Source organism: Anser cygnoides, chromosome 2 (assembly GCF_040182565.1).
Source record: "Anser cygnoides isolate HZ-2024a breed goose chromosome 2, Taihu_goose_T2T_genome, whole genome shotgun sequence".
NCBI lineage: Eukaryota > Metazoa > Chordata > Aves > Anseriformes > Anatidae > Anser > Anser cygnoides.
In genome coordinates, this window is record NC_089874.1 from 113457495 (window position 1) to 113481491 (window position 23997).

The 23997-nt window shown below is 38.9% G+C and overlaps 1 protein-coding gene across 6 annotated transcripts in view; it reads right to left on the reverse strand.

The window, feature by feature from the left end:
• Positions 1 to 20437, reverse strand: part of ESCO1 (establishment of sister chromatid cohesion N-acetyltransferase 1) — a 32982-nt gene extending 12545 nt beyond the window's left edge. For 3 of the 6 annotated variants that reach the window (XR_010829638.1, XM_066992846.1, XM_066992845.1), the window contains exons 1-8: positions 20336 to 20437; positions 17594 to 17697; positions 17190 to 17388; positions 15254 to 16625; positions 14496 to 14607; positions 13358 to 13421; positions 11094 to 11208; positions 1792 to 1923 (exon numbers count right to left, since the gene is read on the reverse strand). Coding sequence is in view for 5 of the 6 variants with exons in the window: in XM_066992846.1 (XP_066848947.1) it covers positions 1792 to 1923; positions 11094 to 11208; positions 13358 to 13421; positions 14496 to 14607; positions 15254 to 16625; positions 17190 to 17386 (1992 nt within the window). In the remaining variant the exon portion in view is untranslated. Of the gene's footprint in view, positions 1 to 1791; positions 1924 to 11093; positions 11209 to 13357; positions 13422 to 14495; positions 14608 to 15253; positions 16626 to 17189; positions 17389 to 17593; positions 17698 to 18686; positions 20261 to 20335 lie in introns of those variants that run through there. The other 3 variants (XM_013183522.3, XM_013183521.3, XM_013183519.3) reach the window with 3 other exon arrangements.
• Positions 20438 to 23997: the final 3560 nt, after the last annotated feature.

The following is a 23997-nucleotide window of genomic DNA, read 5'->3' on the forward strand; positions in this document are numbered from 1 at the left end:
GAATTAACAAATAGAGACATGGTGTACCGATTCACTGGCAAAAAGGTTTATCTACAATTCAAATTATTTTTTAAGAGGAGGTGAGAATGTTTCTGTCATAGACATTACTAAAATCAAAAAAGAACCACCAACTACGGGTCAAATGATTAATATTAAAGATGTATCTACTTAGCAAGGCAGAAAACCGAGTCAATGAAAATTTTATAAGGAAAAAAAACACAGATGAGAATTTAAAGACTCATAAGACTCCCTCCTGTGCGTTATACTCCAGTTACCAGCTACATCCTCACTCCATAGCATTCTGTCATGAAACACAACTAGACTGCTAATAGATTTCAGAAATAGAAATGTTTACTCACTGAACTGACAATACAAACAATTTGCCTGAATAAAAATTGTGAAGTTTTAACAAGATACCTAGCAGCTGAGGAAACATTAGGTATACTTTTAATTTAAAGTAAACTTTCTCTAACTTATGTATAGTTATTTACAACTGTTTTAAGGAAGTCTGCTCTTTCACTTTTTTGTTAATCATGCTGTTACTCGAGATGTACATACATGTGAGAAATTTCAGCTCTTTCAAGCTCCAAAATATTAAATTTCGAACTGTAGTGCAGCTTCCTTCCACCACGTGAACCTAGCAGCTTTAAATAACTACTGAACTCGTATGCCAGCTTCTGTCCAGAAGAACTAACACCATCTTCTATGACTTATCTTTACAACTTCGGTAACATTCAAGATCCTAAAATACTTGGGGTCGTGGGGAGAAGGCAAACAGGAATATAATGAAGAAACATTTCTGCCCAGTCTCATCCTACAATGTAGTTACTGTACATCAGAAAAGATCTTTTAAGATGTCTGGATTATTCAGCAAAAACTAACCAAGAACAGAACAAATACCAAAACTATTTACTAGATAGTTTCAAACACTTTAGCTATGAAGATATATTTTTGTATTTATGAATCATGGGATAAAATTGAGCTTGAGATTTAAGAGTAGCCCAACTGCCACTTGGCACGTACATGAAATGAATTGGTGGCCTCAGTTCAGTTATCCTGGAGGTCTTATCTACTCGAGTGTAGAGTACTGAAGGTAACATGTGTGATAAAGAAAATAGACTTTGTGGATTCTGTTCTGGATTTCAGACATGTGAACAGATATTTCCTGGAAGTCTTGTAATATCAGCTACTGTGAAATAGCTGATTTTACACTGTCCTTAAAATTGTAGAAAGTTTTTCCAATCTGAGTTTTAACATGAGAGATACTCAGCTGTAGCACATATAATGAACCTATGGAATAATATTTTAGATTTATGTTTAAAGATTACAATCACACTATAAATTTGGTATTCGATACACTACGATGTTATATCAACTGGATTGCTAGGCAGTCTCTCTCTTAATTACACATAATTAAGACAAATTTAGAAGTCATCTAACATTACATGATTACAAAAACAGTCAGCTCTTTATCTGACAGTTGATCCAACCACTGCAAGAAGAAGCCTGTATTTAGTGCTTTCAAATAGTAACATTACTTTGTCTTCCTATCACCACCCCGTCCCCATCCCACAAGACTAAGGCATTGTAAAAGATAGAATACAAAAGCAATGCAACATTGCTATCCTACTGAATATCTTTATAAGTGACGTATAGTCTGTCTGCTATGGTTTTGGAAACTATTTCCAAAAGTGGACTTGTGGCCTCCTGTGATATTAATTTATTAAAACATGACAACGTAATAATATGAATTGTAATTAGTACATAGGAAGAAAATAATTTTTTTCTTACCACATATTTTACAGCACTTATGAACTGGTTATGAAAGAGCAGGTGTTGGGTTTCATCCTCCGGATTTGAAGCAGTATAAAGCATTCCACAAATATTACAGGAAATAGCACCAAATCTCTTCTGTCCTGCATCCTATTGAAAAAAAGAAAAAAAAAGTTATTTGTCATTTCCAAGCACAGTAAACACACTTCAACAGAGCTTCCGCCTAATAAGACATGCCTTTTATAAATGTATAAATTATCTTCGGTAAAATCAACACAGAGGCTAAAATGGAGCGGAACACAAGAATAAGTACAGAATTTAGAATTCCATCTTCTGAAAACCCACACGGCCTCAAAAAGCACACATATCACAAAGCAAACACTAACCAACATCAAAATTAAGCCTTCTCCTTACCACATTATAAACAACCAACTTCTCTTTTATTTCAAGAAATTTAAAAAAAAAGAACTCTTCCGTTGTTACACTGCTTGCAGTAAATATAATAATCTTTCATACAGAAAAAAAACGAACGAACCACATCTAGACCCACACTATTTGGTGTTCTCTATAATTCTGCTGTTGCTTGTTCTTTTGGCTGTGAGCTTCTTTGAGGTAAGCCATTTTCCTGAATGCTTGTAACAAACGTTACAGAAATAATCATTAAGACCAGCAATATGTCAGTTATCAGCAACTGCTGATCACCACATTTCACATTTTTATTAAAAACAGGTATTTCAAGGCAATCAAATAGCATTACAATTGTTTTAAAAATCTCTCTCTCCGTTATTTTATACTTTTTAAAGATTAAAAGCCTAGTATTTAAGATATTCTCAGGTCTTAAGTCTTCACTCTTAATTGGAAGCTGGTAACTATCATGTTTTAGTTGCTATCTTAATAGTCCATGACTTATTTTTCAGATACTGGATAGCACCTACAACACAAATGGAAGATCATACATTTACTTGTAAGCCTTGTGTTATTCTCCTACTCCATAACCAACTATTACTAAAGTAAGGGCACTGCTCAGTACCTATTGCTTTGTGATTTATTCATTAAAACAGTATTATTAGTTTGCAAATATGCTCAGATTGAGGAGTCAGTGCCTAATAATGAAGCATCAGTTGTAGAAAGTGCTCCTTCAGAAAGAGCCAAAGAATACCAGTTAGACTGAAGTCTCCAGCTAAAAACGCATGTCTTAAGGTATGGCTTAATGCTCAAATACATTTTTTTTAAACTACGTTTGGATGTTGAGATTATGAAAGCAGCAGTAAATGTCACTTTTAATCTATTTTAACATGTAAAAGTAATTTTATACACTGAAACATACGATACTATAAAAGCAAAACACTTGCAGTTTTTGCTTTGTTTTAAAGGAAATTGACCTATGTGCCAGATCGAAAGTACACAAATCCACTGGAAAACTTACCGCCTGAATTTAATTTTGATTTCTAACTGCTGATGTATTCACAATCAAAAAAGCCCACTTTACAGATAAAAGCATTTAGTAACACTGCAAAAGTGTTTACAAATCACTTCTTACTCCTTCCATCTTCAAAGATATTTTTAAGCAAGTCTAAGAGCTAGATGCCAGCTCAGTGCTCCACACAACAGCAACTTATTTCAAGCAGTCATTAGAGAAGTCCAACATGTAGGTATCAGTTTCCTTCCAAGAAGAGACTAAAGGTACAACTTCTTTTTAAGAAGTTCAGAGTTGAACAGCTTCTTCTGGCTGGAAGTCAGCCAGAAGAAAGAAGCTGAATCTGAGAAGCCACGGCTTTACTGGAATGTCAATTTGTGTGATCCTATTGTATACAGAAAGGCAAACAGGAATATACTAATTTTACAAAGGAAAGAGGAGAGATGAATCCTGAGGTCAGATTTGCAAAGTCAGAACAGGAAGTTTCTTAGGGTGTAAAAACTGAATCCAACACATTTTGTTCTACCTGCAGAGTTCCTTTAAAGCAGCAACATAGCTCAAAACAAGGAACCAACCTGGCCACCAAAACGTACTGCATTTCAAGGGTTTATACATGGAGAGGAGAAAAGGCTGGTCAGCAGGAACTGGCGATTATCTTAAGATGAACCGATTGAACCAAACCAATAATTCCTATCTTGAGGAATTCCCCATCTTGAGGATGGGGAACATATCCCGTATGTCTAAGGTACAGGAAGTGAAGAGGGAGTCTACTCTGATGCTTAGAGTACACTTAAAAGAAAAATTAGAAAATCAGCTACATAAAGCTACTCTTAAAATATTAGTACTGTGGTTAAGTTTCATGAAACAATTTCTGTTCAGATTGAGAAGTTACAAGTATTTAAGCTCTAATATCTATTAGTTCGCGAACCAAAAAACTCAAGCCCCCAAAAAAACAATAGCAATGTAGGAAGACATCAAGAATTAGGGACAAGAATATCCTCAAAGCTATCAAGCTCCTTAGCTCATCCTATCTAACCTTGTAAATAGATATGCTGTGCTGGAAGTCTCTAGGAATGGATTATTTCCCTGGAACAGTACTGCCATAATTTACAGTCTTTCTTTTATGTTGTATCAGTGTTTTATTTTTTCCTCAAAAAGGATTTCACTGATACTACAATTTTGGCAAGCATTCAAGGGGTGGCACACACAGGTTAATACTAAAAACCTGTTATAGGAGTATCAGAAAAAACACATGATAATATCTAAAGCAATCTACTGAACTCTTGTAGCCTTAACAAATGCTGGTTATACATTTTAGTAAATACTTTGCAGTATCCTGGGGGTTACAAAGATGATGGCCTTTTTGTGTAAATGAAATACTATTTCAAACCCTCACCACAGGACGTAATGTTTCAGGGAAGGAAAAAAAAGAAAAAGCTTTGTAAATCTAATGCGGACTATTGTACTAGACCAGGACATGCAAAATAAAGTCAGGAGTTAAGAAGAATTCATTTTCATACTTTAAGAAAACACCTAGAGAATCTATTTTCAACATTATGTCACTGCATAAGCAAAATGGGAAAGGGCACACATCAAGACATAAAAAGTGCTCCTGAACAACAATACTGCATTCAAGGTTGCCAGTCCTCCCTAATAGGAAAACGAATGAACAAACTTCATGCACTAGACATGAGAGTAAATAAAACCCTTTAAAACTGAGATGTGGGGAATCACAAACAAACAAAACCATGCTTTTTGAAATTTAAAAAAAGAAATATTGAAATTAAATTTATCTTGTTTTAACTTCAAATTGATGGACTTTACTCTTTTCAGGAAACACCAGATACTAGGTACTGGGCAATACGCTGTTAAAACACACAATAGCAGTTTTAAGAGTTTTAACTCTCAGAGCTTACTGGGAAACAATTTTTCAGAGCAGTGTTTAAGAAAATGTGCAGTGATAGGACAAGGAGAAATGGCTTTAAACTAAAAGAGGGGAGATTTAGATTAGGCATTAGGAAGAAATCCTTCACTCAGAGGGTGGTGAGGCACTGGCACAGGCTGCCCAGAGAAGCTGTGGATGCCCCATCCCTGGAGGTGCTCAAGGCCAGGCTGGATGGGGCTTTGGGCAGCCTGGTCTGGTGGGAGGTGTCCCTGCCCATGGCAGGGGGCTTGGAACAAGGTGATCTTTAACGTCCCTTCCAACCCAAACCATTCTGTGACTCTACGAAAATGTGAGGTTGCAGGAATAAAAATGTGTTGCTCTATTTAAACCTCAGTTTTCTAAACAGTAACAATAAAGAGCAAAGATATTTTTATTTCCAAAGGAAATTCTGTGAGTGTAGATGACAAATTGAGCATTCCCGACATATCAGGCAATAATTAATGTAAGCACAGATTATCCGAGATCCACTGTTTCACGGCTAACTGTAATCAAACATTGCAACAATGTTGTCTTAATCTCCAGAAGTTTTTCTTAATTCTGTGTTAGACAAGGAAAAGTCTTACCAATATCTTCTTTGAGAAGGTGCATGTCTGCTGATCCTCCATATGTGGAATAAGGAGCCCTGCAAGCAAAAAAGGCATTTGGTGCCTCTGTAGTAGACGAAAAGGGGCCTTTTTTTTTTTTATTTCTCTCTCTTCAGGCACAGATTAGGTCAACTCCTTCTTTATTACCTACTGTGTTTCAGAGGAGAATTACTTTTTCCTCTTGCCTTCTCATAGAGCAAAGAATAAAACCCAGCCATAAAAACAGGCAGGCTTGAAAGGAAATACAATGGAGAAGAGCAGGAAGGAACAACACAAAGATTTTTGGGCTCTCCACAGAAAACGAAAATGTCAAAGAATGCTATTTCAACGAAAGATGCATTCAAGACAGAAGCTGACGTGTGGATCCCCTTGCTGACCAGGAGGATCAGAAGACATGACCCAACTCAGAAACAAGTTTCGCTTTGAAATGAACTGTGGCATATGGAATTTACAACAACAATGACAAAGAAAAAAAATTAGTAATACCCATCTCTCTGAAAACCTACTTTAGCCAACTTGAAACTTTCAGAACTGTTATATACCTGATTTAATAGACTTGGAAAAAAAATGAAAATGGAGGGGTCATTATCCATCATGAAATGATGTCATTAGCTAGAGCAATAGGAAAAAATACAAAGTTAAGCAACAAATCTGCACAATATTTACTAGGGATGATCAATTCATTCTCAACCCATGTAAGAACATAACTCAAGTATATTACAGGGTGTGTTCCAATGCTAGTAGCTTTGCTGCTTCAGTTCCTGTAGCAGCTCACCTTATGAAACATTCTCTCAGAAACTCTCAGGACCAAGGACACTGAACACAAGCCACGTGAATTTGCTAGAGAAGGCTGGGCTTCTGTGCTGGAGCTGAAAAGGGAAGGAGTGACAGGAGGAGAGGATGACCACTCCTGCCCCACTAAGGACCGAGCCGTCCCAAAGGGTAAGATTTATGTGAGAAGTAAGTAAGGAAGAGTGACTTCTCTCGTCTCTACTAAACTCCCTCCCTGGTCATGTTCTTACTGGGACTACAGGAAAGAACAAGAGACAGTATCTAATTAACATGAACAACAAAACATTGCCCCTGTATCATTCTCCACTTCTTCAGAGAAATTGCGAACCAGACTGTACTACTTTAAGGAAGAAAGCTGCAATTTTAAATGCTTCTTATGCAACTTTCTTCAGGCTCTAAGAAATCACTTTTACACTTCCTTTATCATTTCCACCAAGGATTGTGCTTTCAACTTAAATTAAAACATTTCATTTATATATTATCTGTTTCAGTCAAATAAGAAACTATGCTAAGTTTAAACGAAATGTCAGTAGGCAACAATTCAAGTATGATACCCAAGCGTGTAAACTGAATTAGCCTACACACCCCTTCTACCAACTCAAACCCCGGAATCAAAATCATCTTTCATCAAGCCCTCCTGATCCATGCGTTTGCTGATATTCATAAAGACCTACATTTCTTAACACTTGCTCCCATCCAGACATTAACTCAGTCAGATCTTTAGAAAGGCAGAGAAGTCTCTACAACTCTATACTATCTTTTTATCATGTCAGTGATTTGTTTTCACTGTTCAATCTTTTTACATGATCTTCCCTAAAACTGTTGAGTATCATTTTCAAAAGACTAGCTTTATTTTCAAAGCAACAAATCTCATCTTACAAAAACTGAAAACATATGCTTTGCATATTTGGACTTCTTTCAGTTTCAGAAGTTAAAGGAACAGATAATTTCATATTCGGTTTCTCACATTTGCACATTAGATTCAAGTACTTGGAAAAAAATAATTTTAGTGCACTACTCTATATTGCAGTTCGGCATTTCACTTAACCTGTCAACCTACTAACTATACACCTGTTACTTAAATGAAGTGTGAGAGTATAGTCCACAAACATTCAGAACAGACTACTTCTTGAAACACCAAGTAAAGGATTTGGAATATAACATATTTTAGACCTCAATCTGAATTTCCTCCTGAAGAACAGATTATACTCTCCTAGGTCAGAACCTAAATCTTTGGACATCACTCTGAGTACCACTGTTGCCTATCACACTTTTACAAAGGTTGTTGCAGCATTAAATGCCTCCTTTTTTTTTCAGCTTAAGGGCCACACTCAGAAGAGCCTTGCTTTTTAACATGTGTAAAAGCAAGCAAATTTGAAGAACACAAAAAACAACACATTGTCTTAGCTCTGCCTCTTTACAGTGACGGTAATTTAATGTTTGAAAGCTGCTTAGATAACTGTATGATGTGTAGCAAGAAAGAGAACGGTGCAAGAACAGCTAGTAAGTACTTCTACAACTGCAAGTTATATAGTTTTACTTCTTGCAGTCATAGAGCCCAGAAGCTTGTTAAGGATTCTGTAACTTCAGAAAAATAGAAAACAAATCTATTCGTTAAAGCTACCATATGGGAAAAGCAGGAAGGTATTATACATCCTTAAGGACTGAATATAAAAATAAAGCATATTATGGAAAACAAAGACTAGCTTTACCCTAAGTAACACCTCCCTAAAGGTATCTCAGGAAATAAAAAGGTTAGAATACACAGACAATATTTTTAACATCTCAGACTCTGAGCCTTCAGATACTGTAGAGACAATTAAAAGGACAGATGTCAAACTTAAACAAAGGAGACTAGGGAAGTTTACTAAAGAAAAAAAAAAAGAAACAGTGAAACAACAAAGATAGGTATTGCGGGGAGTTAAACTAGGCCCAACTCCCCTCCAAACCCTAACCTTTTGGATATTTAGAAAGAAAAAAAGTTCTGTACACATGTTAATAGGGACTGGATTGATAAAATACCCAGGAAATCATATCTCATAATAGAGACCCCAAAACTGAACCTTTCAGGCTTTTTTTTTAAAAATGTATAATAAAGTTTGAGTTAAATGTTCCAGAGAAGCTGTGGATGCCCCATCCCTGGAGGTGTTCAAGGCCAGGCTGGATGGGGCTTTGGGCAGCCTGGTCTGGTGGGAGGTGTCCCTGCCAATGGGCAGGGGGGTTGGAACAAGGTCTCTTCAAACCCCAGCCATTCTGTGATTCCCCGCTAAGAACACAATAATGATTTTTTTCCCATCTTTGCTCAAATTAAAGAAGAATGAGACTGCTTCTCTTAATACCTCTCATTAGAAACTTCAAAGGAAAAAGGTTTCTAACTATTAACTATACTTTTTTCTTTTACCAACACTACAAATGCTAGTTTCACTGATCTGGCTGTGTAGAGTAAGCCTGTTTTCTGTATAGGGGAAATTTCAACATGAACAGCTAGCAGCTTTTGAACGAAATGAATCAGTTGTTCTTAGACAATCATTACAGAAGTACATAACGACCTTTGAAAGTGTCTCCAAAACCAAACCAAAACAAAAAACAACCCCCCTCAGAGCCATTCAGCATCAACATTTATGAAATTCACCATGGATATGCAAAACAGAACTATTACTTTCAAAAAGTACCATACCTTATTAGACAGATTTAATCCCATTCTTTTGGGTATTTGTATGAACAAAGTCTGGTACTTCAGAAGACATTTAGTGCTTCTTTTCCCTCCAGAAGCTAGCACAAACTATTCCTGACATAACTTGACATATGTCTTGTCACCACAGTAACTAACGTCAAGGAAAGCGGTTTACAAAGTGACATATCAAATATTTGAGATCCCCTACATGTTTTGACAATGCTAAAATCAGTTTTCCCCCCAGGTAAAAGAATATCAGAGCACTACCTTTCCTAATGGTCTCTTGGTAAAGTGAACTACAGGCATTACCAAAATGCCCTTTCAACAGAATAAAAAGCCTACTCCAAACTCAATGAATTTGATTTGTGTGAAGTGTTGAAACATATCAGACATTATGAAGCTGTTACTTTCACATTTAAAAATGAAATACGCTGCTTGCTTGCATTTTCCAGAAATACACACAGAAAACAAGAAACTAGGTCTCTCCCATTTTTCCTAGTGTATTTCATAGGTAACCATTCTTTATGTTCTAAACTGCTGTTAGGTTAGAAAACTTAGAACTCTTACTGTTGAATACCTGGTTAAAAAAAAAAAAGTTCTTTCCTCAGTAGCTAAGCAGCAAGTTACATATTTCTTCTTTTCAAGGGTCCTAGGCAACTTTTCAGTTAAGCTCTATTACTGTATGACTAAAAATTAAGTTAACCTCACTGTAGTGAAAAGGAATACTCTTACAGTCCTTTTAATATAGTTAAGGTATTTAATCACACATTTTAACTCTGTTGGTAAAATGACTTTTAAAAGAAACAATAGGTGAACTACTTAGTAAGTGTTAGATATTGTTCACAGACACCATTTATCATCTTGCGAGTAGGTGTTCAAGTGTCTAGATTTGTATCATTTAGGCAAATCAAGGATATACTTATCAAATTACTTCTCAGAAGCTCTGCTTTTGAAATATTAAAGTATGGATACAAGAAAGTATTCAGAGTTGAGCTGGTTCTATTTTGGTCAATATTTTCGTGTATACGATCCATGCATTACATGAAAAATAATGCAATTTAGCAAGACCACCAAGTCTATATGAGACGGGTAATTTTACTGACAAGTGTCCTAAAGAGTCCATCTTTCTCACAGCCTTGCTTCCCCTCCCGCTTTAGATTTCCAGCTCCAGTTTTTAATTTCTCAAGGATTATCTCGTACATTAATCAACAAAAAAGCAAAAATGAAACAAAACAAAAACTCTCCGACTGTTTCACTGTGAAGCTGCATGATTCTACAAGATAGAAAAATGCCTGTCTTTTCTGTGATTAAAAAAAACACTCTCTTCCTTCTCATTTTGCATTTGCTTGTTTTAAAAGACATACCTGCATTTGGTAACTAATGGCACATAATGGTGAGAACAAAGAACCAAACCATTATGCTACCTAAATAGTACGGTGAAAATTAGCATGTTCACAGGAAAATACATTTGTTCCAAGACAAAAAGGTTGTATCAGAACAACGTATACTTGATTGATGCAGGAATAAATCCATTCATATTAATTTTGTACACAATCTGCCAGATGCAAATCCCCTTATGCATCTGAAATTTTACGAAACAGAGATTTTGCAACTAAGTAAAGGCAAGTTATTCTCTCTAAAGCAAACAAATTTTTACTGTAGTCAGTCTTTTCCAAAAGAGCGTTTTTTTAAGAAGAATCAGTTTTAAATGTGAGTCAGTCAGCCACCATTTTTCCAAACTATTGAATGACAATTTAATAAAGGCTCAATTTTCACAAATCATTTACAATGGCAATAGTAGTATATATGAGTAATGATTTTTAGACTAGTTCATAAAAACACGGCACTGCTAATTCCGAAGTAATTTGTCTGAGAAACCATAAACCCTACTAAAAGGTTATTACTTACTATGATTAGCTGCTTATCGCCATCTTTTCCTGCTTCTTTTAGCTTTTGAATATGTTCCTCAGATGGTAGGAAGTTACTGCACTTTGATGTTAATGAAGGATTTGTCAATGGAACCCTTGAAATATAAACATATTTCATGTTAAAAAGGGACTGCTTATACATGTCATCCTAGACACTTAAAGCCTTTGTGATTAGTATAACTAAACTTTAACAAGATGCAAAGCCAAGTTAATTACCCAAAACAGTCCTATACATTTCAGTTTGCAATTCTACTGGAAAAATAGGCAAATAAGAGGATCAAACAAAAATACAGTTCATGACTAGCCTAATTACAAGACTATTTTAGTAACCACCCCCAAAAAATTACAATCAAGTAGGGTAGGTTATTCACATCCATTAACAGAAGCATTAACTGAGAAGAGAAGTTTTCAGAGCGTGAAGGATGATGCCCAATGCTATACATTTCCTACACAAGGTTTAGGTTTCTAGTGTCAGGTATCACACATCAGGCTGCTAAAGCAAACCATACAAATATTCCCACAAACGTAAGTGGGCAATATAAAACATAAGTCATAAATCTCTCAAGCTCAATTCAAACTTATCTTCTTACTACAGGCAGTAAAGGGAGATGGGAGGGAGGGAGGAAGCAAGAAGAGGGCCTAAGGGATAAATGGATATATATTAGTGCAATCTTCTCACTCAGCTCAGTCTCCCTTTGTTACAACTGAAAGGGACATTGGAAAGCACTATAATGAATCAACAACAAAATTAACCTTCTACTAAATTCGGGGGAAAGATAACATCAATTCCAAGGTTGGATAGAACTTGTGGAGATAACCAGAAGAAAACATACAAAACTACTGAAAGCATACATTTACATATTCTATTTCTAAGCAAACTAAGGATATAGGGCAAATACTTAACTGTAGCTGCTGCTGTAGCACATGCAGCAAGTTAACTTTTTGAAAACAGAACAAAACAACCACATTTTCCCAGATATTTTAGAGGAGCATTTTCTGTGCAAGAGCATTTTTCTTGCAAAATCCAAGATCTTTTTTTCTCTAGCCATGTGCCCCCAAATGCGCCCCCCCCCCCCCCCCCCCCCCCCCCCCCCAGAGCTATGCTGTAGAGAATATACGTTACTCTTAACATTGTGACAGGAGTACCACAAAATAGAATGATAGTTTAAGCCTTGGATAAATCAAGAATACCGTATGGAAATCAGGGTAAAAAAGCTCTCAGAAGACTAATATATATAGATATACACACACACACAGATTAATAAGGCTATATGGGTTTGTTCAACTAATAAAGTTAATAAATTTGAGTAGATGCCATAAAACTATTAAAGTTAAGAATAAAAATATGAAAAAATAGTTATTGTAGTAGTTACAGAAAAATCTGAAAATCTTCCTTTAACTAGGAAGATTCCTTCCTTTAACTTCTACCTTCACACTCGTTTTCTGTAAAATTCCACAGCAGTAGAATTTTTTTAACAGGTACAAAAGGGTTGGTTTGGCAGAATCCTTAATCTGGCCTCGGATGGAGTACTGAAAATGAACTGAATCTTTTTCTTGTTTCCATTATGAACATAGAGAACGGCAGCAATTTACTAACTACTGTGCCAACTATATTACTGTTCAAGACTTCAGGTATGAAAAAATTATTCTCCTTACTATGTCACAGAACTACAGTCAAAAACTAAAGGTGACATGATCAAGTATAAAATATCAGTTTGAACTGATAGCAGAAATAACGTTAAGTGTCTGTAAGTGACCGTTTAAGAGCACAGAACCGTAGTTTAACAGCAGTCACAAAATAATCCCAAATTAAGTCCCCTCTTCCCTACCTAAAACAAACAAACAAAAAAACTACCCTAATTTTAATAAATTAGGGGAATTTATTCTGGAAGGGAAAACCTTTCCAGAAGCACGTGAAATAATTCAGTAAGTGAAAAACATGTAGCAATCCCTTCCATATTTTCTGGTTTTCATCTGATTTGAGGAACAGATGATTAGAAACATTCTCCCAACGTTGCAAAATTCTACTTTTTAAAATTAGTGCACAGTTACATATCTCACTTAATAATTTTCTTAACTAAATAAAAACACCCAATTACTTGGGCAAAATGGAAGCCTTTTTATAAGCAAGTCACTTATTTGAAACTGGAAGTTGAGGCTAGGAGAAAAGTGACCAGTCCTGTAATAAAAATTAACGTAACTTTACGGAAGGTAACTTATTTCATAATGTATGAAATACTATACCTGCTCTCAGTTTCAGAAGTTTGATTTGTAGATGAAGTTTGCGTCACCTGCTTGGGAGCCAAACCTACAATTAATCAAAGATTGTAATCTCATTATAAAGTTTATAGTTGCACATGAAATAACACAAATTGTGTTTTTTTGAAAACATATTCAAGACAATGCTGCAGTTTGCTCATAAACAATAAAGAGATGCAACTTTGAGGCAGTATTCATATGTTTTGCCACATATACTTAAAAAAGCATGCAATTTTCTTTAATATTTTCATGTCAGTTCTGCAGAACAGTGTGCCAGCAGCTAAGGAAGTGCAGTAGTGAAACTACACCAGAGTTTAAATCTGTTTATAACTGCTATACATCTATAGAAATAGGTCTCTACATAGTATCAGAATCATAAATGCCACCACCGGAAGTGTGCTCTGTAACAGTAAAAGAAAAAAAGAAGCAATCCAGAATAGACAAATGAAAAAAAAAAACACATTTTTTACATTCTCTAACAGTATATTTTGTCCTGCAAAAATACCTTAAAATGGCAGTAAAGTTGTAACTATTTAGTAGAACTAAATAGTTAAACAGTACACTCAAGATCAGGTTCAGTTTTCCAAACAAAACAAAACCCAGCAAAACAAGAACACAAAGCAAAAGGATGAAATGTCAAGGGGAAAGTTAATGAGAAGATATGCTAGTGATCCACTGATAGTAATTCTTAGTCAAATGTACTTGAGTCAAAAATTCACATCACATGCATCACAAGGTCTGACTAACAGCATTCACAGGCTGAAAAAATGAAAACTCCTTAATAAAAACAGGAGGGCAATTACTCAATTAATAACTTGGTCAAGATTAAGTAGAATAAAGTAGAGAAAAAAATGCAGATACCTATTCAAAAGAAGCGGTAACCAACAGAGGATCCTTAACAGAAATAGATGCAAGAGAAGAATCCAATTGAAAAAGTGAACGTTTATTCATTTATTACATGGAAAATGAAAGGGGATTTTTTTGTCTGCAAGTTCCAATCCTGAAAGTTTAGTTCTGCACCAACTGTACCTTACTCTGTGAATCATTCCTCTGAAAGGAAGACTTATTATACTTCCAGTGTAACTGGTCAGAAAAATAAGAGAAATTATTAGTAAGTGTTTACCTTGTGGCTCACTTTCTCCAGGTTCTTTTTTTATTTGTTTTGGTGGTTTAGGAGCTGCAAGATACTTTATGGGAGAGCTTTCTGGACTTGATTCCAAACATAACTGAAAGCTCTAAACAAAACAGAAAACATTAAATTTCAATAAAAACCAGAGACACTTAATGCCTCTAACCTATTACTGAAACCACTCAGTTAACTCAGTATTAACATCTTGAGTACAGCACCAATTTTTCTATTACATTATTTCAAGCAGACAAAATGCAATTAATTAGCTAGTCCATACTAAAGTTTGTGATATTAATTTAGCTAAAAATATTTTTTATTTTATATATAAGGTTGCAAAATACTTTCCATAAAACCCCTTTGTCTTTAGAACCTTAACTTGTAATGGAAACTGATTCAGGTAGAGAAAAAATTTTTCCCTCGTCATGTCTTTTAACTCGACTTTTCAGAACAGAATAACCATGCAAACCTAAGTCATCAAGAAGTGTCCATATGAATCTGTACAGCCTCTGCCTCCAGCAGGAAACTTTAACCATCAACATTTAGTTAACTACAGAATTTAGGATTAATTTTCCAGCTTACTGTCACCCCATCTACGATAACACTCCAGTAACAGGACCTTTAATACAATCTAAAAATCTTAAGTTACTGTAAAATAGTGATTGCTGAGACAAAACTCCTGAGCATAGCATTCTCAGAAAACAGAACAGATTTACAACACCCTCCCACCACCCACCATAATTAAAATGGCTTACCTCATCTGATCGTGGCTCAGAGAAATGTTTTGTCAAGTTACGCAATAAACCGTTTTCTGCACCTCTTTTTGCAGGCTGTTTTATTTCTAATGCCACTTCTTTACTTCCAGCTCTTTCAGATGAAGGGTCTGATTTATCCTGCACACAAGCTGGACTCTCATTCTCCGAGAGTCTTGTTAGGGACAGCTTGCTTTGTGCCTTAGAAAGCTGTGCTTCTGGGGCTATTTGACTTGCCTCTGAAACTTCAGGGTAATTTTTTAACAAAGAAAGCTTGGGGGCATTTGCAGAATGCAAGTTACTTTGCTTCATGTTATTTGCTTTCAGTAATTTAATTTTGGTCCATTTAGAGTTCTTGTTTGAGGAGTTATTTCTACCATTCAGAGTACACTTGACAGGCATTCCTTTTTTGCTAGGGAAAAAACGTTTGCATTGAGTACTTTGACTAGGTTCTTTCTGAGAAAGCGCTTCACTCTGTTGCAGCTGTACTTCAGCAGGCTTTTCTTCTGGTTTTCCACACTCAGCATTAGGGGAATCTTTTTTCACCTCTACTGTATCTGATTCGATCTCACCTGCAATTTCTTCACAAAGTTCCAGGATGCTTACTCTTTTGGATTTTACATCGTTCTCTGGCTGATCAGCTACAGCTGCTTCACTTACAGATGGCTGTGAAACCTTGTTTGGCTTTGTACTGGTTTTTATGTTCTGATGCATTTGTTGCTTTTCCTTAGTGACTGTCTTAGAATTTGGCTTAGGAGAATCTGCTTCCACTTTCTTTGTGTTGCTAGGATTCGGAGATACAGGGCCCATTTGGTCTTTCTTAACTTCCTTGAGACTGTCATCGTGACACAATGACGACTCCTGAACACTGGGTTGAAGGCTGTTGGAATTACCGGTTTTGCTGTCTGCCTTACACTTTTTCTCTTTCAGAGAGCTGGTTACTTCTACATGTATTTCTTTATCTTCATTTGCATTGTTTGGCTTTGTTTTTGTCTTTTTCTGCTCTGTTTTCGCTCCAGCAGGTTTCACTACTTTTGCTGTAGCACTGTGTGCATTTTTTTTTGCCTGGCTACTTTGTTTGACTTCCAAAGGTTTTTCTTCTTTAACTTCTCTATTACGAAGGGATCTTGCTGGTACTTCGACATGTGTTAACTGCTGCAGTCTCTGGGATCTCCTCGTAACAGACTCGTTTGGAGCAGCTACGCATTTTGACTTAGGAATTTCTTGCACCGATTTCTTCTGGCATACCTCCTTGCTTTTTGTAGATTTCGGCTGCTGTTGGCCTTTTTTGTCAGGTATTGTTTTATTATTTGAGTTGAACCCCGATGATCTCGTAGTCATGCGCATTCCTACTTCAGGTTCATTGCTGTTGTTACTGAAAGATTCAAATAATTATTTTTCAGCATCCAGAAAGTAGAACTTGTCATAAAAATTTTCTCATTCCTAAAAACCTCTGCCTCTGACTTTTTTTTTTTTTAAATAACAATCTATATCTTCAATGCTTTTAGAAGAATCATTTTCTCTGGAATCTTTCTAAAAAGACACCACTTCCACCTGGTTATTCTTACATGTAGTGCTTAACGTTTTTTATGCATTGCAAGACTGAACTATGAACCCCACGTGAATGCTTTCTAACATTTCTAGCAGTTTTTGAATTGTTGTCACTTGTGGCTTTTAAATGAAGTATTAGCTTAGACTTTTTTTTCCCTTCAGAAGCCTTTTTGGATGAAGTCCTTCTGGATTTGAAGACACTAACATGGTTCCAGAGAAAGATCATGTAGCAGATACCACACAATGATTTAGGGCTGATCTTCCCACTAGTATTATTTAACTATTTTAACTGTATCTTTAACTCAAATTCACTGTCTTTAGATTGTTTCTGCACTAATTCAGCTTAGGAAGATAATGTAGAATAATTACTTATTGCTTTGTCACTGACCTGTTTGATTTGACAGAGGTTTTGAGTACAGTTTTCTCCTGCGCTGCACACTGATTAGACTTTGATTTATTTGAGACATGTTTTGTATCTGACACCTCTTTTTCCTTCTTTGCTGATGATGGTCTGCTGTTCTTGTCCAGCTTCGGACGTTTAGCAGAAGGCTCTACTAACGCAGACTTCCTTTTCTGAGCTGCCATTTCTGTAAAACACAATAATTGATTCAGCTTTTAGAGTCCTTACCAGCTGCTGTTACAGTGTCAGTTAACATAACCAAAGATTTGCCCATTTTACAAAACAAGGTAACTGATACTCTCTTTTCCCCTTCTGAGGCAGAGCATGCTAACTACGATCAGAGAGCAAATCATCAAAGCACTATCAAATCAAATTACATTTATTTTACTTACAGGTTTTTACAAGAGGCAATCGATGTTCGGGCCAAAGTGACTTATCAAGGTGTGCCAAGAGCATTCCTTACGTATATGCTTATGAACAAGACGTTTCATGACACCTATGAAGAACATAAAATGTTCACGTAGTGTTTAGATGCAATAAGCACTTTATTAACTTCCTTCTCAGGCCCTGAATTCAGCGCTCCCACCCATTCCCATCTCCTCAAACAACGCTTAAAGTTTATCAACGCTTAGCAATTCATGCTTATCAATTTTAAAATTGATAACCAATTTTAAAAGAAAACTAAAAACCTTTCAGATTTTACTTCCACGCCCAGAAATTTTTGGCGTTTTGCTGTCTTAAGCCTCACCTTTTTACTTTTTGAAAGGTGGCAGATCTAGTATCATTTGAAAAAGAAGCTTATTGGCATTTTGTCTTTTTCTAGAAAATAGTTTGGTGTTCTTTTTCATAGTCCAAAAAAGTGGGAGTCCTGTCAATCCCGTGCCTCACAGCAACAGCAGATAAACTCACTGGATTCCACAATGTTTTGTGGCTGCTACTACAGAACTTTATGGACATCAGCAACTGTCTATAACCATGCCTTCTAATTCCACTTACGGTACAATTCAGAGACAGAAAGCCTAGAAAGTCGTGTTTTAGAGATTATTTGCCTTGGGCGTTAGAGAAAATGATGTCTTCTGAAATGCTGTTAATGATGCAGCAGTTAACATGAACAAGAGTCTAAAAACTAGCAGAGATTCTCAGTCAAGTCTCCACAGATTCTGTCAATCATATCCTTCACACCTATCTGTGGCTTATGGAACTTTTACGATCTCTTATTCAAAGAGACCTTTGTTGTATTACAGCATTAGTAATAATTGTTCCGTAAAGATGCAATCATATCTTTTAAAAATTAAGTTTGCTTGAAGACTCAGTGCTGGGAGCTTCCATATTACCTTTTTAGGTCAAGAATTACCCATTAATTTTTGCCAAGGGCAGCCTGACTAGAAAAAAAATCTAAACCAAAATTGTATTAGTTTTCAAACTTTAACTCAGCTGGTATTAAGTCTGACAGATTTTAAGGTCAAACAGGAACTTCATAATTACCAGTTGTATAACACTGAGCAGGTATTTTCACTTCATTTCAACTACAATTTGCTTTCCAGTATCGACAACCACAGGCCTTTCTCTAACAACTGAAAGACACTTACGAAACTCCTTTTAATAATTATTAATTATCCACACAGAAGAGGTAAAGACCTGTAAACTTCTTTTATTCTTTCAGACTTACAATCGTCCTTCACCCCGTTTTCATTTATTCTGTCTTCTGAAGACACTTCTCAACACACAAGATAAACAATGCTTACATTCAAATCGACACCAATGCTGTCTTCTACCTTTCTCCTTTAAAGAAGCTGTATGACCAGAGCCTCGTATTTGAGATGGCATTAAAGAACACATACAGGGAAAAAAATCTCTAATAGCACCTCTCATAGTGCCATTTCCCCGTCTCTCCCCAAGAAGCAGGTCAGAGAATTTTCATGCCTTACCAATAGAGAAAGAGCTTACATGACACTCGGCAAACCGACAGCTTTCCACTGGCCACAGCCTGTCAGGGACGTGGTACGGCCACTTTAAACTGCACTCAGGATGAAAACAACAGGCATAGCTGCTGAACGAGTCTGTGGTCTTAGATTCTCTCAGTTTAGAGCACACCACTGACCCTCACAATTTGAAAACACCGTGACGCACATACCGTATAAAACTAGCCTACTTGTTTTTTTCCAGCCCTGTACAGACATCACTGTCACTCTCAGCCACATGACCAGGCACACTCAAGAAAGACTTTCAAGACCAAAACAGAAAATGCGATCCTTCCCTCGGTGGATTGCTTCTCAGGGCACTGACAAATGCGCTCTCCTCCCACAAAGAGAGCTGGCTCCTTAGTAGTCAATCCTTTCCTACCAATACTTTTTGCAGCAGAGCAAAGACTTCACCGGACGCTCTAAAACCGGCGGTTTCTGCCCCGAAGAAGTCCCCTCCGGTAAAAGCCAGATCGCGGAAAGAAGACACAGAAGAAAGACGACAACAAACTACGCAACAGCAGCCCAAGGTTTTGGCGCATGAAGTAGAAGGGAAAGCAGAAACGCACAACTCCCACACCGCGGAGTCCTCCGAGCAGGGGCGAGCCGGGCGGGGGGCCCACCTGCACGGCAGAGGGCTCGCACAGGGAGGGACCTGCCGCGACAGAACCCCCGCGGCTGAGACCCCCCGGCGAAACTCGGGCGGCAGGAAGAAAAGGCGAGGCCTCCAAGCGCGGCCCAGTGCCATCCGCGGCCGTGACAGCGCTTGGGCGGCGGGTCCCAACGCGGCCGAGCTCCCCTCTCACGGCGGGGGGGCCGCGGCGAGGCCGGCCGCGCACCTCAGGAGCCGGGGGGCAAGGGGGGGGGAGGGGGGACGGGACACGGGGACGCTCCCCCCGCCTCACGATCGCGGAGGCGGCCGCAGCCAGGCCCGAGCCGGGGCCGCGGGCGACGAGGCAGGCCCGAGGCGGGGAGGGAAGGGAGAAGGCAGGGCTGGGCGCCGGGAAGGGGCTGCGGGGCTCCGCGGGGCTGCCCGTGAGGAGGGAGGGAAGGAGGGAGGGCGGCCGTTGTGAGGAGCGGGCGGCCGCTGAGGGAAGGAGGGAGGGAGGGAGGGGGGCGCGCGCGGCGGCCGTTGGGCTCCCAACCGCCCGGCGCGAGGCGGCCGCCGCTTACCTCGCGCGGGCGTCGGGGCCGTGCCGGCGGCGCGAGCCGCCCTCCTCGCCCGGCTCGCCAGCTGCGGGCGCGGGGCGGGGGGGCGGGGGGAGGAGGGAGGGGGGAAAGGGGCGGGGCGGGGAGGGGAAGGAGGGAGGGAGGAGGGGGGGAGGAGGGAGGCGCGCGCACGCGCGGGGCGGGAGGGGGTGAGGAGGGAGCGCGCGCGTGCGCAGCGGGCGGCCGTTGGGGTAACGGCTGCCCTGAGGTGGATTCCGCCTCAGGCTGCGGGCTTCTCGTTGGGGCTGGTTCTGAGGTGGTTGTGAGGCGCTTCTCCCACGTACATTCGGCTGTCCCCCTAAATACGCCACGTAGGGTTATTCCAGAAGTGCTCGCTGGTCCCGGTGCTTTTGGAAGCTTCCATAGTGATGCGTTTCGGTGTTCTTCCAGGTCTCCTGCTCATCAGCTTCGCTTTACTGGACACCAAGAAGTCTTTAAGTGCAGCACTGTGCAAGTGTGTGTGCATAAATAGACAAATAAATTTAGAATACACTTTTTAAATGTAGAATACACTTTCCCTTGAAAAAAGGAGAGGTATTGTCTGTGTTGAATTAAGCATCCCTTTAATCAGCTATCATTTATGCAGTACATGACAGGAATTACGTTTAACGTTTAACCTAGGCTGCCTTTGATCAAGGACAAATGCTCCTTCTGGACGAAACAATGGAAAGTTGGCAGGAGAAAGTCGCCTTAAGTTGTCTTTGGGTGACGTGTGGCCATATATGCATAAAAAAAGTGAGGGTACTTCATCAGAGAAGACCCACAAGGAAAGGAGGGCATGGGCAGGAGTGCCTGAAAAGGAGCCAAGAAGGATGACACCACGTAACTACACAACTCATGTAGATTAGAGTGAAAACTTATTAGATAGAATATGAAGTGTAACAAAGAAGCCTGCATTGGGTGTGCTCGATTTGTGGAAAGTACACCAACTAGCCAGGCCTGAATAAAAGCAGTATTTTTCCCGAGTGTGTGACAAGTGGCTTATTGCACACTGGGTGAAAAATCTGCTCTTTCAGACAGTACTGGTTCCGTGTGGTGTCCCCTTGTCTCTCCAGAGCAGGGAGTTCACTCAGTTGGTGTGAGACCAGTGAGGTTTATTTCCCCACATTTGGTAGTAACCCTAAAGATGCTGGCTAACTGATTTAAAAGTTGCAGCTTGGTAACTCATTCTATAGCATAACTATATTTATTTATTTATTTATTTATTTATTTATTTACATTGTTGGGGATATTTCAGTCCTTATTACTCTGGATAATAGAACTGTACCTCATCCAACTTTATGTTGTGGGTTCATTGCCTCAGGATATTTCCAAGTCCAGGCCAATATCCACATTAGCAAGCAATTTAGGAAAGTCTGAGTGAAATAAGGATTGCTGAGGATCCGACAGCCACGTACTAGACGTGCCAGTCCAGCCCAGTTCCAGTCCAGTCCTGTAGATTCAGTGACCACTAGAGGTGGGGCGGGTTAGGTATGTTCTGGGGATGTGCCTGTAGTTTTGGCGTCATTCGAAAGGAATTGGGTTTGCACACACCAAGACGAGGCATGACAAGTGGGGACAACCGAGGGGGTTGCTCCAAAGGTGTCCTCCTCATCCTACCCTAAACGCTGATGCAGAAGTACCTCATGCGCCCCGTCCTGTTACCAGGCTAGGGCTAACCTGGAGCAAGTCTTACCTGAATGCAAGTAGTGTGCTTGCTGGGATCGACATCGGCAGCCTTGCTGTGCGTGTCCACCCCTGTTGGTACACCCTGCTTGCTAATACAGTCACCGTCCAGGTTTATTTGCCTATAAATTTACATAGTGATGTGTACACTTCCCTCCATCAGAATGACTGGAGAACAGTGTTGTGAACCTCGGTGTTAGCCAAGGTTCGTAAATGACCTTGAATGTGAGAACAAAGTTTTTGAACGGCAGTATGTGACAGGTTTTCTCCCAGAGATTTCTGGTTTCCCATACAGATTTCTGGTAACAGATTTCTGATCTAACAGACAGTCCACACGAGTAATTCAATACTGGCAAGCTATATAGTGTAAACCTTCTGCAAATATTCTTTTGTTAATATTTGAAATATTTATAAAGTGGTATTTTGATTTTTTAATAGTTCTCGAGGCCTTTTAAAATGATTTTCCAAATATTTTATTGGTTTCTACTGGTATTACATATATTGGATTAATTGTTAGAAAGTGTAGTGATGTTGCTGAACAGAATAAGATTTCTTGTGTATAGATCATATTCCCTAGAGACATTTTGTTGTCTGTAAATTTCTCACTTTATTAACTGAAACAGGGAACTGCCTACCTTGACAAGTCTTCTTTCTAGACACACTTCATTGAAGCACAGTTTGTCCTAGACAAATAGAAATTTTCAGCAGCTGCAGTTTTTGAAAAAGCTGATAGTATTATTTATAACCCCCCATATCAGCTCCTCTTTAATGCATGATAATCTGCTGTCACTTTACAACGAATGCAGCAACATGTGGTCTCCTGCTTTCCTAGAGTAACACACAGAATACTTTCCAGATGAAAGATACTTTAATCACTGAGCAGCCTGTAAACTTCCTGGAGGATGATAAAAGCTTTTTTTTTTTTTTTTAACATTACTGCTAGCTTTGTAAATTTAACACCATGTTTTCACTTCCCTCTTTCTTAGGAACATGAAGCAAGTCAAGGTAGATTTTCTCACGTCCTTCCATGGAATAGTAATTTGCTGAACAGCAGGGATGTTGTAAAGAAGCAAGCATTCTTGTAAAGCATTCAACTCCAAAAACTCGGAAAATCGCAGGTCGTGGTATAGACTATGAGTAAACTTCCAACTTTGCACACAAGGTGGCAGCATTTTGAAGCACTGATTTCAGTGTGAACGTGCTAGCAAATGTCACTTTCTTAACTGCAAGAGCATAAACTTCACAAACTTTTCAGAAATGTGCTGTCTTCAGAAGTTGTGGTGATTGTGAACAGGAGCGCTCGGGCATGGATTTACTGTAGGACTCGGGGACTTGGGGGGGAAGGAGGAGCTGCAGTTGCCCAGGTGGAGTATCTGGATAGAACAGGTGTAACCCCAAAAGGATTTTATGTTAATTTAGCCTGATTTACCAAGTTTAACTGTAATACTGGTGGAGCGCCTGTTGTCTGCAGCTAAGTGAAAAAATACTTGCTTCTAAGTTATGCCACTTTTTTACAGGAGCTGTAATTCATCCAATACATGGATCATCCCACTAATTGTAGAGGGTGCCCTACTGCGCTACAGCTTCAGGAGATGCAGTGACCCTGTGTGACAGCTGCCACCAAAAGGGGGAAGCCTCTCCCACTGTCCTCTCCAATTTCTTTCCCCACTCTCAGTGGTGGGCTCCAGCTCCTTACCTCACGCCGCCCTTTCTCTAGCACCTTGCCCCGCTAGACATGGAAATTTAACTTGCTGAGCTGGCAAAAAAACCCAAAAAGTTAAAGGCCGAGGGCCATATGACTGGAATCAGGGATAACAAAAGGTAGGGGAGGAGGAAGAGCAAGCCTTCTGCTTTTGGCAGGAGGGAGCTGTTAGTGTTGGTGCAGCTGCTGGTGAAACTGCAGCCCTAGGGCAGGCTGCATAGTTGCAGGCTTGAGCTCTTGATCCCCAGGTCAACCACAG